This window comes from Crinia signifera, chromosome 1 (assembly GCF_055691185.1).
Source record: "Crinia signifera chromosome 1, ASM5569118v1, whole genome shotgun sequence".
Lineage (NCBI taxonomy): Eukaryota > Metazoa > Chordata > Amphibia > Anura > Myobatrachidae > Crinia > Crinia signifera.
This window is the reverse complement of record NC_139217.1, coordinates 478,368,554-478,383,836: the sequence shown is the minus strand read 5'-3', so window position 1 is coordinate 478,383,836 and position 15,283 is coordinate 478,368,554. Positions and strand designations below refer to the sequence as shown.

General features: G+C 49.5%; 1 protein-coding gene across 1 annotated transcript in view; it reads right to left on the bottom strand.

The window, feature by feature from the left end:
• Positions 1–15,283, bottom strand: part of LOC146024716 (myosin-IIIb-like) — a 493,994-nt gene that overhangs the window by 101,820 nt on the left and 376,891 nt on the right. The window contains exons 18-20 of the mRNA XM_083155469.1: positions 10,523–10,642; positions 9,672–9,757; positions 2,158–2,205 (exon numbers count right to left, since the gene is read on the bottom strand). Of these exons, the coding sequence (XP_083011595.1) occupies positions 2,158–2,205; positions 9,672–9,757; positions 10,523–10,642 (254 nt within the window). The remainder of the gene's footprint in view (positions 1–2,157; positions 2,206–9,671; positions 9,758–10,522; positions 10,643–15,283) is intronic.

Genomic DNA, 15,283 nt, shown 5'->3' with positions numbered 1-15,283 from the left:
GGAAGCCAATCCCAGGATCTGCATTTTTCAATCCCGAATTCCGGGATTGAAAAAATGCCATGGGATTGGCATCCCTACTTGGTAAAGCTTGTGAGTGTAGTGTGTACATGCAGCACACCTTGCGTACATTACATTCTCCTAGACTCTGCGAAGGGTCAAACTGGCAAGGGCCAAAAATCTAATGAGCCTTCCGCTGCATAGCTTACTCCTGAGGTTTGTCCTGTTTCCCCTGGCACAAGGCTAGGCCATCTTGGCCTGCATACATCCTGAATACAAGACACAAGGCATCTGTATGCAATCTGTGTATGTGTCCACCTTCCTAGTTTGCAACATGTTCACAGCAGGCACCTCTTCAATCCTGTTCTGAATTGACTGTTGTGTTCATATTTCAATTATTGCATCTTTTTAATGACAATGTCAACGTGTTTTTATTAAGCAACAATAATTAACGACGACATTTCAAATCCCAACAGCATCTCCAAACCTGCCAACAAGACAGTAGGTGGTCCTGAGGACTTTGGGCAGGTTACAACGAAACCTACTGAAGGTGGCAGAAAAAGTCAGCTACCTACAAGACCTGCTCTGTTCACTTTTTTTTGTTTTTTGTTTTGTTTGTACAGTTCGAAGTTGTTTGCGTTTTGTTAGGATATATTACAGATTTTTGTAGGGCCTAGGAAAATAGGTACCTACTGTATACACATGTATTTATATGTGTGGTGTAAAGTGGTGGGTAATGAATACATGTTAGTGTGGGTGTGTGTGTTTTGAGGATAAAGGGAACATTTAGAAAATGGGTGAATGATTTTTTATTGGTGTTGGCCAAATGAGAAAATATTATTAGGTTAGTGTGTCATCTACACAAATAGGCCATAATGGGGAATGGATGAACATACACTGCTGTAAACAACAGAAAATCACATATGCACACATTTCACTACAAAACCAAACATGTGATATGCAATGCTGTCGTAGGTAAGTTAACATGTACACACTTGTACTGGGACAACAACATTGGTTGCATGTTTTATATGGCAGTGACAGCATATCACAATGTTAGGGAACACAATAATGGGACACCACATTTATAGACATGGAAACATTCCGGGATCACCATCATCTTTTTTTTCTTTTTTCTATCACTGTTGAACACACTCACCTCTTATCCTATCACAATTGTATACACTAAGCTCTCTATCATTCTATCACTATTGTACACACTCCCCTCTCTCATTCTATGACTATTGTACACACCCACCTCTCTCATTCTATCACTATTGTACACACTCACCTCTCATTCTATCACTATTGTACACACTCACCTCTCATTCTATCACTATTGTACACACCCACCTCTCTCATTCTATTACTATTGTACACACTCCCCCCTCTCTCATTCTATCACTATTGTACACACTCACCTCTCATTCTATCACTATTGTACACACTCACCTCTCATTCTATCACTATTGTACACACTCACCTCTCATTCTATCACTATTGTACACACCCACCTCTCTCATTCTATCACTATTGTACACACCCACCGCTCTCATTCTATCACTATTGTACACACTCACCTCTCATTCTATCACTATTGTACACACCCACCTCTCTCATTCTATCACTATTGTACACACTCACCTCTCATTCTATCACTATTGTACACACTCACCTCTCATTCTATCACTATTGTACACACCCACCTCTCTCATTCTATCACTATTGTACACACCCACCGCTCTCATTCTATCACTATTGTACACACTCACCTCTCATTCTATCACTATTGTACACACCCACCTCTCTCATTCTATCACTATTGTACACACCCACCTCTCTCATTCTATCACTATTGTACACACTCACCTCTCATTCTATCACTATTGTACACACTCACCTCTCATTCTATCACTATTGTACACACCCACCTCTCTCATTCTATCACTATTGTACACACTCCCCTCTCTCATTCTATCACTATTGTACACACTCACCTCTCATTCTATCACTATTGTACACACCCACCGCTCTCATTCTATCACTATTGTACACACTCCCCCCTCTCTCATTCTATCACTATTGTACACACTCACCTCTCATTCTATCACTATTGTACACACCCACATCTCTAAATCTATCATTGTTGTACACACTCACCTCACTTTGCTCACTGTCACATGAGGTGTAAGAAGAATGATTCTGAACCTTAAAATAGAAGAAACATGTGTAAATAACAATATAAGATAAGAATATATAATTTTACAACTTGTTTGTAAAAGAGCCAATACAACTTTGATTCTGAGGAATCAAAGACCACCCACCCCATGTAATAACAGCGTATACTGCCCCAGCACAGACCACCCCATGTAATAACAGCATGTAATTCCCCAGCACAGACCACCCTCCCTGTGTAATAACAGTGTGTACTGCCACAGCACAGACCGCCCACCCCATGTAATAACAGTGTATACTGCCCCAACACAGACCACCCATCCATTGTAAAAACAGCACACACAGCCCCAACACAGACCACCCACCCCATGTAATAGCAGTGCGTAGCCCTAAAGAACAGACCACCCACCCCATGTAATAACAGAGTATACTGCCCCAACACAGACCACCCACACCATGTAAAAACAGCACACACTGCCCCAGCACAGACCACCCACCCCATGTAATAGCAGTGTGTAGCGCCACAGGACAGACCACTCACCCCACATAATAACAGCATGTAATTCCCCAGCACAGACCACCCTCCCCGTGTAATAAAAGTGCGTACCGGCCCAGCACATACTGCTCACTCCATGTAAAAACAACGCGTACCGCACCAGCACAGACCCCCGCCTCCATGTAATAACAGCATATACTGCCACAGCACAGAGCACCCACCCCATGTAATAACAGTGCATACTGCCCCTGCACAGACCACCTACCCCATGTAATAACAGTGCGTAGCGCCCCAGCACAGACCACCCACACAGTGTAAAAACAGCGTGTTCCGCCCCAGCACATACTGCTCACCCCATGTAATAACAGAGCATACCACACCAGCACAGACTGCTGACCCCATGTAAAAGCAGCGCGTACCGCACCAGCACAGACCACTCACCTCATGTAGTAACAGCATATACTGCATCAGCACAGACCACCCACCCCATGTAATAAAAGAAAGATGCAGACCTACATCTGCTCATGTGATCTGACTGCAGCATCCTGTGGTTCTAAGTACCAGGCAGCCTATGCTCCTGGCGGGCAGCAAATACAATCTACATGTGATTCACCGGTACTTGTTTCCTATCTGGGCGCCCACGATTTTGATCGTGGGCCTCGCAAGCAAAAAAATCGCGTCGGTCGCGTGCTGACAAAAAAACGCATACGATGCGACCGACGCGATTACCGCGATTTTACATAGGGAACAATGTTAAATGTCCCAATTGACCCGATTTCACATAGGGAACAATGTTAAATGTCCCAATTGACCCGATTTCACATAGGGAACAATGTTAAATGCCCCCCCCCCCCCAATTGTTAACGCCACTCCACGATCAACGTCAACCCGAAGCGTGGCGAGCGCAGCGAGCCCGCGAGGGGCGGCGGTACGCGTCCTCCGACTTTTTCATACCCCTACTATCCACTAGGGCGTGGAGTGAGAATAGAATAGTGTGGCGAGCGCAGCGAGCCACCGAGCCCGAAGCGTGGCGAGCGCAGCGAGCCCCGTGAGGGGACGCGGACACCTGTGAAGCCCGCAAGGGGATGTGGATACTTGTGAAGGTATCCGCGTCCGCTCGCCACACTATTCTATTCTCACTCCACGCCCTAGTGGATAGTAGGGGTATGAAAAGGTCGGAGGACGCGTACCGCCGCCCCTCGCGGGCTCGCTGCGCTCGCCACGCTTCGGGTTGACGTTGATCGTGGAGTGGCGTTAACAATTGGGGGGGCATTTAACATTGTTCCCTATGTGAAATCGGGTCAATTGGGACATTTAACATTGTTCCCTATGTGAAATCGGGTCAATTGGGACATTTAACATTGTTCCCTATGTAAAATCGCGGTAATCGCGTCGGTCGCATCGCATGTCATTATAATGCGATGTACACGCGATGCCCGCGATGGGCGCCCAGATAGGAAACAAGTACCGATTCACCTAGTGTGATCCATCATCGGTCAATGTGTCTGCAAACAGAGAAGATGGCTGGATGTAAGAGGTACAGTATATCACGCTGCATGGTGTACTGAGGCTGGATGTAAGAGGTATATCACGCTGCATGGTGTACTGAGGCCGGATGTATGAGGTATATCACGCTGCATGGTGTACTGAGGCCGGATGTATGAGGTATATCACGCTGCATGGTGTACTGAGGCTGGATGTAAGAGGTATATCACGCTGCATGGTGTACTGAGGCCGGATGTATGAGGTATATCACGCTGCATGGTGTACTGAGGCAGGATGTATGAGGTATATCACGCTGCATGGTGTACTGAGGCCGGATGTATGAGGTATATCACGCTGCATGGTGTACTGAGGCAGGATGTATGAGGTATATCACGCTGCATGGTGTACTGAGGCCGGATGTATGATGTATATTACGCTGCATGGTGTACTGAGGCAGGATGTATGAGGTATATCACGCTGCATGGTGTACTGAGGCAGGATGAATGAGGTATATCACGCTGCACGGTGTACTGAGGCTGGATGTAGGAGGTATATCACGCTGCACGATGTACTGAGGCCGGATGTATGAGGTATATCACGCTGCATTGTGTACTGAAACTGGATGTATGAGGTATATCACGCTGCATGATGTACTGAGGCTGGATGTATGAGGTATCTCACGCTGCATGTATGAGGTATATCACGCTGCACGGTGTACTGAGGCTGGATGTATGAGGTATATCACGCTGCACGTTGTACTGAGGCTGGATGTATGAGGTATATCACACTGCATGGTGTACTGAGGCTGGATGTATGAGGTATATCACACAGTGTACTAAGGCTTGATGTATGAGGTAAATCACACTGCACGGTGTACTGAGGCTGGATGTATGAGGTATATCACGCTGCACGGTGTACTGAGGCTGGATGTATGAGGTATATCACGCTGCACGTTGTACTGAGGCTGGATGTATGAGGTATATCACGCTGCATTGTGTACTGAAACTGGATGTATGAGGTATATCACGCTGCATGATGTACTGAGGCTGGATGTATGAGGTATCTCACGCTGCATGGTGTACTGAGGCTGGATGTATGAGGTATATCACGCTGCACGGTGTACTGAGGCTGGATGTATGAGGTATATCACGCTGCACGTTGTACTGAGGCTGGATGTATGAGGTATATCACACTGCATGGTGTACTGAGGCTGGATGTATGAGGTATATCACACTGAATGGTGTACTGAGGCTGGATGTATGAGGTATATCACGCTGCACGGTGCACTGAGGCTGGGTGTATGAGGTATATCACGCTGCACGGTGTACTGAGGCTGGATGTAGGAGGTATATCACACTGCATGGTGTACTGAGGCTGGATGTATGAGGTATAGCACGCTGCACGGTGTACTGAGGCTGGATGTATGAGGTATATCACGCTGTATGGTGTACCGAGGTTGGATGTATGAGCTATATCACATACCCTCCAACTGTTCCGAATTTGCCGGTACAGTACCGTTTTTTAACAGTCTGTACCGGCAAATTATAATTGTACCGAATGTACCAAATATATATTTTTTTTCCATTGCAGCTGGCGTCAGCCTCACTTACTCATGTGCGCCGCATCCTCCAGGCTCCCGGGCCATTGTGCTGCGCCGCCGACTTCATCCCCTCCACCCCCTCCCACCCGGCGTTCCCAAGAGTGCTTAGCAGCGGCCGGTGCCGTGCGTCATTACGTCATGCGCCGGCACCGAGCACCATTAATGGAAGGAGTAGGACTCGTCCGGCCTCAGCGCAGTCTCGCTCTTGGCGCCAATCTGCCACTGCTGCTTAGGCTTGCGGTGGCCAGCCGGGACTCGGAGCCCCGGCGCGTGTGACACTGGGCTGGGATAATCTCGCATCAGAGGAGCCTGCCACAGCACACACTCATACCTCCCAACTTTTGAAGTTGGGAGGTCGGGACGTTCGCGAGATAAGGGGGCGTGGCCTCACGGGGTGACACGAACTCCGGCCACGCCCCCGTTTTCGCCGCTCGTCGGCGCTGAATAGATGCTGTGCGCATGCGCACAGCGTCTATTCTCGGCAAGCTGGGGGGGCTCCCAACTGTCCCCCCCACCGCGGGACAATGGCGGCCCCGGGCGGGACGCGGGAACGTCCCCGAATATCGGGACGTTCCCGCGGAAATCGTGATAGTTGGGAGGTATGCACACTGTAAGTGCAGCAACTTAGGTGGCTCAGGCCTGGCTGTACTAATACTTTAAATATTACATCTCGACACTTCTCTTGACTGTTATCCATCGTGACGCACCTGCTGCAGGCTGCAGCTCATGTCACTTGGTGGCTGCTGGTATATTAAATAAGTATATTTAACATACTTATTTATTTAAAAAGTATATTAAATATAATTATTTATTTTAATATGCCAGAAGCCCACCAAGCCACCATGTGACATGAGCTGCAGCCTGCAGCAGGTGCGTCACGATGGATAACAGTCAAGAGAAGTGTCGAGATGTAATATTTAAATATTTATATAAGCGCCCACTTCTTATTTGAAATGCCCAGAAAGTGGGTGGCCACACCCACTTTACTTGTGGCCACGCCCCCTTACTGCCTGTGTACCGATTTTAGCCCTTCAGATGTTGGAGGGTATGTATCACACTGCATGGTGTACTGAGGCTGGATGTATGAGGTATATCACACTGCATGGTGTACTGAGGCTAGATTTATGAGGTATATCACGCTGCATGGTGTACTGAGGCTGGATGTATGTGGTATATCACACTGCATGGTGTACTGAGGCTGGATGTATGAGGTAAATCCCACTGCATGGTGTACTGAGGCTGGATGTATGAGGTATATCACACTGCACGGTGTACTGAGGCTGGATTATGAGGTATATCACACTACACAGTGTACTGAGGCAGGATGTATAAGGTATATTATTCTGCATGGTGTACTGAGGCTGGATGTATGAGGTATATCACACTGCACGGTGTACTGAGGCTGGATTATGAGGTATATCACACTACACAGTGTACTGAGGCAGGATGTATAAGGTATATTATTCTGCATGGTGTACTGAGGCTGGATGTATGAGGTATATCACACTGCATGGTGTACTGAGGCTAAATGTATGAGGTATATAACGCTGCGTGGTGTACTCAGGCTGGATGTATGAAGTATATCATGCTGCATGGTGTACTGAGGCTGGATGTATGAGGTATATCACACTGCATGGTGTACTGAGGCTGGATGTATGAGGTATATCACACTGCACGGTGTACTGAGGCTGGATTATGAGGTATATTACGCTACACAGTGTACTGAGGCAGGATGTATAAGGTATATTATTCTGCATGGTGTACTGAGGCTGGATGTATGAGGTATATCACACTGCATGGTGTACTGAGGCTAGATTATGAGGTATATAACGCTGCGTGGTGTACTGAGGCTGGATGTATGAAGTATATCACGCTGCATGGTGTACTGAGGCTGGATGTATGAGGTATATCACACTGCATGGTGTACTGAGGCTGGATGTATGAGGTATATCACGCTGCACGATGTACTGAGGCTGGATGTATGAGGTATCTCACGCTGCATGGTGTAGAGGCTGGATGTATGAGGTATATTACACTGCACGGTGTACTGAGGCTGGATGTATGAGGTATATCACGCTGCATGGTGTACTGAGGCTGGATGTATGAGGTATATCATGCTCCACGGTGTACTGAGGCTGGATGTATGAGGTATATCACGCTGCACGGTGTACTGAGGCTGGATGTATGAGGTATATCACGCTGCATGGTGTACTGAGGCTGGATGTATGAGGTATATCACGATGCACGGTGTACTGAGGCTGGATGTATGAGGTATATCACGCTGCACGGTGTACTGAGGCTGGATGTATAAGGTATATCACGCTGCACGGTGTACTGAGGCTGGATGTATGAGGTATATCACACTGCATGGTGTACTGAGGCTGGATGTATGAGGTATATCACGCTGCACGGTGTACTGAGGCTGGATGTATGAGGTATATCACACTGCACGGTGTACTGAGGCTGGATGTATGAGGTATATCACACTGCATGGTGTACTGAGGCTGGATGTATGAGGTATATCACGCTGCACGGTGTACTGAGGCTGGATGTATGAGGTATATCACGATGCACGGTGTACTGAGGCTGGATGTATGAGGTATATCACACTGCATGGTGTACTGAGGCTGGATGTATGAGGAATATCTCGCTGTGTGGTGTACTGAGGCTGGATGTATGAGGTATATCACGCTGCACGGTGTACTGAGGCTGGATGTATAAGGTATATCACGCTGCACGGTGTACTGAGGCTGGATGTATGAGGTATATCACGCTGCATGGTGTACTGAGGCTGGATGTATAAGGTATATCACGCTGCACGGTGTACTGAGGCTGGATGTATGAGGTATATCACGCTGCACGGTGTACTGAGGCTGGATGTATGAGGTATATCACGCTGCATGGTGTACTGAGGCTGGATGTATGAGGTATATCACGCTGCACGGTGTACTGAGGCTGGATGTATGAGGTATATCACGCTGCATGGTGTACTGAGGCTGGATGTATGAGGTATATCACGCTGCACGGTGTACTGAGGCTGGATGTATAAGGTATATCACGCTGCACGGTGTACTGAGGCTGGATGTATGAGGTATATCACACTGCATGGTGTACTGAGGCTGGATGTATAAGGTATATCACGCTGCACGGTGTACTGAGGCTGGATGTATGAGGTATATCACACTGCATGGTGTACTGAGGCTGGATGTATGAGGTATATCACGCTGCACGGTGTACTGAGGCTGGATGTATGAGGTATATCACGGTGCATGGTGTACTGAGGCTGGATGTATGAGGTATATCTCGATGCACGGTGTACTGAGGCTGGATGTATGAGGTATATCACGCTGCACGATGTACTGAGGCTGGATGTATGAGGTATCTCACGCTGCATGGTGTAGAGGCTGGATGTATGAGGTATATTACACTGCATGGTGTACTGAGGCTGGATGTATGAGGTATATCACGCTGCATGGTGTACTGAGGCTGGATGTATGAGGTATATCATGCTCCACGGTGTACTGAGGCTGGATGTATGAGGTATCTCACGCTGCATGATGTACTGAGGCTGGATGTATGAGGTATATCACTCTGCACGGTGTACTGAGGCTGGATGTATGAGGTATCTCACGCTGCATGATGTACTGAGGCTGGATGTATGAGGTATATCACGCTGCATGGTGTACTGAGGCTGGATGTATGAGGTATATCGCGCTGCATGGTGTACTGAGGCTGGATGTATGAGGTATATCACACTGCATGGTGTACTGATGCTGGAGGTATGAGGTATATCATGCTGCATGGTGTACGGAGGCTGGATGTATGAGGTATATCATGCTGCATGGTGTACTGAGGCTGGATATATGAGGTATATCATGCTCCACGGTGTACTGAGGCTGGAGGTATGAGGCAACTCACTGCTCCACGAAGTCCCGGAACATCGGTCTCCAGGAATAACCATCTCTGCGGATACGCAAGGTCTCTATCAGACCATTATACCGTAGCTGAAACAAGGAAAAATACTATGCTGTCATCCCATACCCCAGTATACAGAAGTGATACTAAGCAGATTCCAGGAGGTAATAACACAAAGTTGTCACTTATCCCAGTATACAGTATCTGGTATAATGGGGTCAGCTCACCTGTCACCTCTGGTAGGAGGGGGGCAGGATGTATGAGCTGGACTTGGGCCTGAATCACAGTCGGTGTCATTGGTCAGTATACAGCATCACTAGTATACAGTATCTGGTAGCGGTATAATGGGGTCAGCTCACCTGTCACCTCTGGTAGGAGGGGGGCAGGATGTACGAGCTGGACTTGAGCCTGAATCACAGTCGGTGTCATTGGTCAGTATACAGCATCACTAGTATACAGTATATGGTAGCGGTATAATGGGGTCAGCTCACCTGTCACCTCTGGTTTGGGGGGCAGGATGTACGAGCTGGACTTGGGCCTGAATCACAGTCGGTGTCATTGGTCAGTATACAGCATCACTAGTATACAGTATCTGGTAGCGGTATAATGGGGTCACCTCACCTGTCACCTCTGGTTTGGGGGGCAGGATGTACGAGCTGGACTTGAGCCTGTGTCACAGTCACTGGTCAGTATACAGCATCACTAGTATACAGTATCTGATAGCGGTATAATGAGGGTTACCTCGCCTGTCACCTCTGGTGTGGGGGAAGGGGGGGACACACGATGACGATGTACGAGCTGGACTTTTGCCGCTATACAGCATCACCAGTATTGGTATAATGGCGTCACCTCACCTGGCTCTGCACGGCCTCTGGCTGGAACACTCCCGGCAGGTTCTCACCATTGGGCTTAATGCAGCGGATAAAGTGAGGATTGGCCGCGTTTATCTTTTCCATGAGGATTCCGAGGGAGCGCTGTGAAGGTATAAAGAACAAACAGCCTGATTCTGGTTCACTAAAAAAAAGCAAGGGGATACAGCACTTGGGTTTGTACTGAAAAATAATAACCTACAATAGGCTATATAAAATAAACATTTATTATATTCAAAGCAGTACATACAACTACATTAGAGAATTCTCTAAAAAAATAGAAAAAAGTGGGGGGTATATAAAAAAGAGGTAAAAAAAGAATGTGTTAAAATTAAGTCATTGTGTGCAAAGTTGCTCCAGTGTGAGAATTATTAATCCGTGAGTACCCACGTGGTTGTTATAATTACCAACGGTGATGGTCCACGTGGTTGTGGTTATTACCAACGGTGATGATCAGCTAAAAGCCTCCTACCGAAGGGATATATTACATATGGTCCCGGTTGTGTGTCCAACTTGTGGATCCAATTAGGCTGGACAGCAGCTGGTGGATATGTATGGAGATGGCTGCCTTCCAGTAGGAGGCTTTTAGCTGATCATCACCGTTGGTAATAACAACAACCACGTGGACCATCACCGTTGGTAATTATAACAACCACGTGGGTACTCACGGATTAATAATTCTCACACTGGAGCAACTTTGCACACAATGACTTAATTTTAACACATTCTTGTTTTACCTCTTTTTTATATACCCCCCACTTTTTTCTATTTTTTTTAGAGAATTCTCTAATGTAGTTGTATGTACTGCTTTGAATATAATAAATGTTTATTTTATATAGCCTATTGTAGATAATTATTTTTCAGTACAAACCCAAGAGCTGTATCCCCTTGCTTTTTCTTGTCTTTTACGATAGAAGGAGCTTTACACACTCCTTTATACAGCAGCTGTAGCTGTACCTGAGGTTCATAGCTTTCCTTTTATCTGATTCTGAGATGTGTTCAAACTGATATCTATATTGCAGTGTAAGAATAAAGCAGCCAGTATTTACCCTGCACAGAAATAAAATAACTCGCACAAATCTAACTCTGTCTGTACATATTACACCTGTCCCCCTGCAGTGCAGCATGGTTTAGCAAACAAAAAGGTGCTTTCCGAGTGAACCAGGATCATGCCCATAGCCTGTCTCACACACAGGGGGAAGAGGTTACACAGGTGCCTCACACACAGGGGGAGCAGGTTACACAGGTGCCTCACACACAGGGGGAAGAGGTTACACAGGTGCCTCACACACAGGGGGAAGAGGTTACACAGGTGCCTCACACACAGGGGGAAGAGGTTACACAGGTGCCTCACACACAGGGGGAGCAGGTTACACAGGTGCCTCACACACAGGGGGAAGAGGTTACACAGGTGCCTCACACACAGGGGGAAGAGGTTACACAGGTGCCTCACACACAGGGGGAAGAGGTTACACAGGTGCCTCACACACAGGGGGAAGAGGTTACACAGGTGCCTCACACACAGGGGGAAGAGGTTACACAGGTGCCTCACACACAGGGGGAAGAGGTTACACAGGTGCCTCACACACAGGGGGAAGAGGTTACACAGGTGCCTCACACACAGGGGGAAGAGGTTACACAGGTGCCTCACACACAGGGGGAGCAGGTTACACAGGTGCCTCACACACAGGGGGAGCAGGTTACACAGGTGCCTCACACACAGGGGGAGCAGGTTACACAGGTGCCTCACACACAGGGGGAGCAGGTTACACAGGTGCCTCACACACAGGGGGAAGAGGTTACACAGGTGCCTCACACACAGGGGGAAGAGGTTACACAGGTGCCTCACACACAGGGGGAAGAGGTTACACAGGTGCCTCACACACACAGGGGGAAGAGGTTACACAGGTGCCTCACACACACAGGGGGAAGAGGTTACACAGGTGCCTCACACACACAGGGGGAAGAGGTTACACAGGTGCCTCACACACAGGGGGAAGAGGTTACACAGGTGCCTCACACACAGGGGGAAGAGGTTACACAGGTGCCTCACACACGGGGGAAGAGGTTACACAGGTGCCTCACACACAGGGGGAAGATGTTACACAGGTGCCTCACACACAGGGGGAAGAGGTTACACAGGTGCCTCACACACAGGGGGAAGAGGTTACACAGGTGCCTCACACACAGGGGGAAGAGGTTACACAGGTGCCTCACACACAGGGGGAGCAGGTTACACAGGTGCCTCACACACAGGGGGAAGAGGTTACACAGGTGCCTCACACACGGGGGAAGAGGTTACACAGGTGCCTCACACACAGGGGGAAGATGTTACACAGGTGCCTCACACACAGGGGGAAGATGTTACACAGGTGCCTCACACACAGGGGGAAGAGGTTACACAGGTGCCTCACACACAGGGGGAAGAGGTTACACAGGTGCCTCACACACAGGGGGAAGATGTTAAACAGGTGCCTCACACAAAGGGAGAACAGGTTACACAGGTGCCTCACACACAGGGGGAAGAGGTTACACAGGTGCCTCACACACAGGGGGAAGATGTTACACAGGTGCCTCACACACAGGGGGAGCAGGTTACACAGGTGCCTCACACACAGGGGGAGCAGGTTACACAGGTGCCTCACACACAGGGGGAAGAGGTTACACAGGTGCCTCACACACAGGGGGAAGAGGTTACACAGGTGCCTCACACACAGGGGGAAGATGTTAAACAGGTGCCTCACACAAAGGGAGAACAGGTTACACAGGTGCCTCACACACAGGGGGAAGAGGTTACACAGGTGCCTCACACACAGGGGGAAGAGGTTACACAGGTGCCTCACACACAGGGGGAAGAGGTTACACAGGTGCCTCACACACAGGGGGAAGAGGTTACACAGGTGCCTCACACACAGGGGGAAGAGGTTACACAGGTGCCTCACACACAGGGGAAAGATGTTACACAGGTGCCTCACACACAGGGGGAGCAGGTTACATAGGTGCCTCACACACAGGGGGAGCAGGTTACACAGGTGCCTCACACACAGGGGGAAGAGGTTACACAGGTGCCTCACACATAGGGGGAAGAGGTTACACAGGTGACACACAGGGGGAAGATGTTACACAGGTGCCTCACACACAGGGGGAAGATGTTACACAGGTGCCTCACACACAGGGGGAAGAGGTTACACAGGTGCCTCACACACAGGGGGAAGAGGTTACACAGGTGCCTCACACACAGGGGGAAGAGGTTACACAGGTGCCTCACACACAGGGGGAAGAGGTTACACAGGTGCCTCACACACAGGGGGAAGAGGTTACACAGGTGCCTCACACACAGGGGGAGCAGGTTACATAGGTGCCTCACACACAGGGGGAGCAGGTTACATAGGTGCCTCACACACAGGGGGAGCAGATTACACACGTGCCTCACACACAGGGGGAAGAGGTTACACAGGTGCCTCACACAGGGGGAGGAGGTTACACAGGTGCCTCACACAGGGGGAGGAGGTTACACAGGTGCCTCACACACACACAGGGGGAGGAGGTTACACTGGTGCCTCACACACAGCGGGAGGAGGTTACACAGGTGCCTCACACACAGGGGGAAGAGGTTACACAGGTGCCTCACACACAGGGGGAAGAGGTTACACAGGTGCCTCACACACAGGGGGAAGAGGTTACACAGGTGCCTCACACACAGGGGGAGCAGGTTACATAGGTGCCTCACACACAGGGGGAGCAGGTTACATAGGTGCCTCACACACAGGGGGAGCACATTACACAGGTGCCTCACACACAGAGGGAAGAGGTTACACAGGTGCCTCACACAGGGGGAGGAGGTTACACAGGTGCCTCACACACACAGGGGGAGGAGGTTACACTGGTGCCTCACACACAGCGGGAGGAGGTTACACAGGTGTCTCACACACAGGGGGAAGAGGTTACACAGGTGCCTCACACAGGGGGAGGAGGTTACACAGGTGCCTCACACACACAAAGGGAAGAAGTTACACACAGGGGGAGGAGGTTACACTGGTGCCTCACACACAGCGGGAGGAGGTTACACAGGTGTCTCACACACAGGCGGCATGATAGAGAGGTGCCTCACATACAGGAGGCAGGTTAGAGAGGTGCCTCACACACAAGGGGAGGTGGTTAGGGAGGTGCCTCACACATAAGGGGAGGAGGTTAGGGAGGTGCATCACACAAGGGGAGGAGGTTAGGGAGGTGCCTCAAACACAGGGGGAGGAGGTTACACAGGTATCTCACAGTGGGCAAGATGAATTAAAATGCGGTAAAACCCCCGTTTTACCGCATTTTCCTATGTACTATTAACCGGCTGCACCAATATCGCCAGGCAGGGTATCGCCACCCTTGGGTGACGATACCCTATAGAAGCCTATGGGCTTCTTTTCGCCGCCCCCCCCCCCCGCTCTCTCCCTCTCTTGGGCTTACCTTCTTAGAGGTCCTCCTGGATCCCAGAAGGTAAGCCGTTCCTCCACCTAGCAATATAGCTGGACGTCCTTCCGGCTGCAGGGGGGAGGAGGCACCGGGGACAGCCACGCTGAGCTGTCCCGGCTGCAGAGGAGAAGCAGGAGGCTGGGAGGTGACGGAGACCCCCCCGCAGACCACAGTACAGGTATCGCGGGGGGCTGCCGTCATCGCACCGCGATGCCGGCCGCATGATATAGTACATGTGCGCTGGCATCTCGGCGGGGGCATGGCGAAGGGCGGCGATGTATA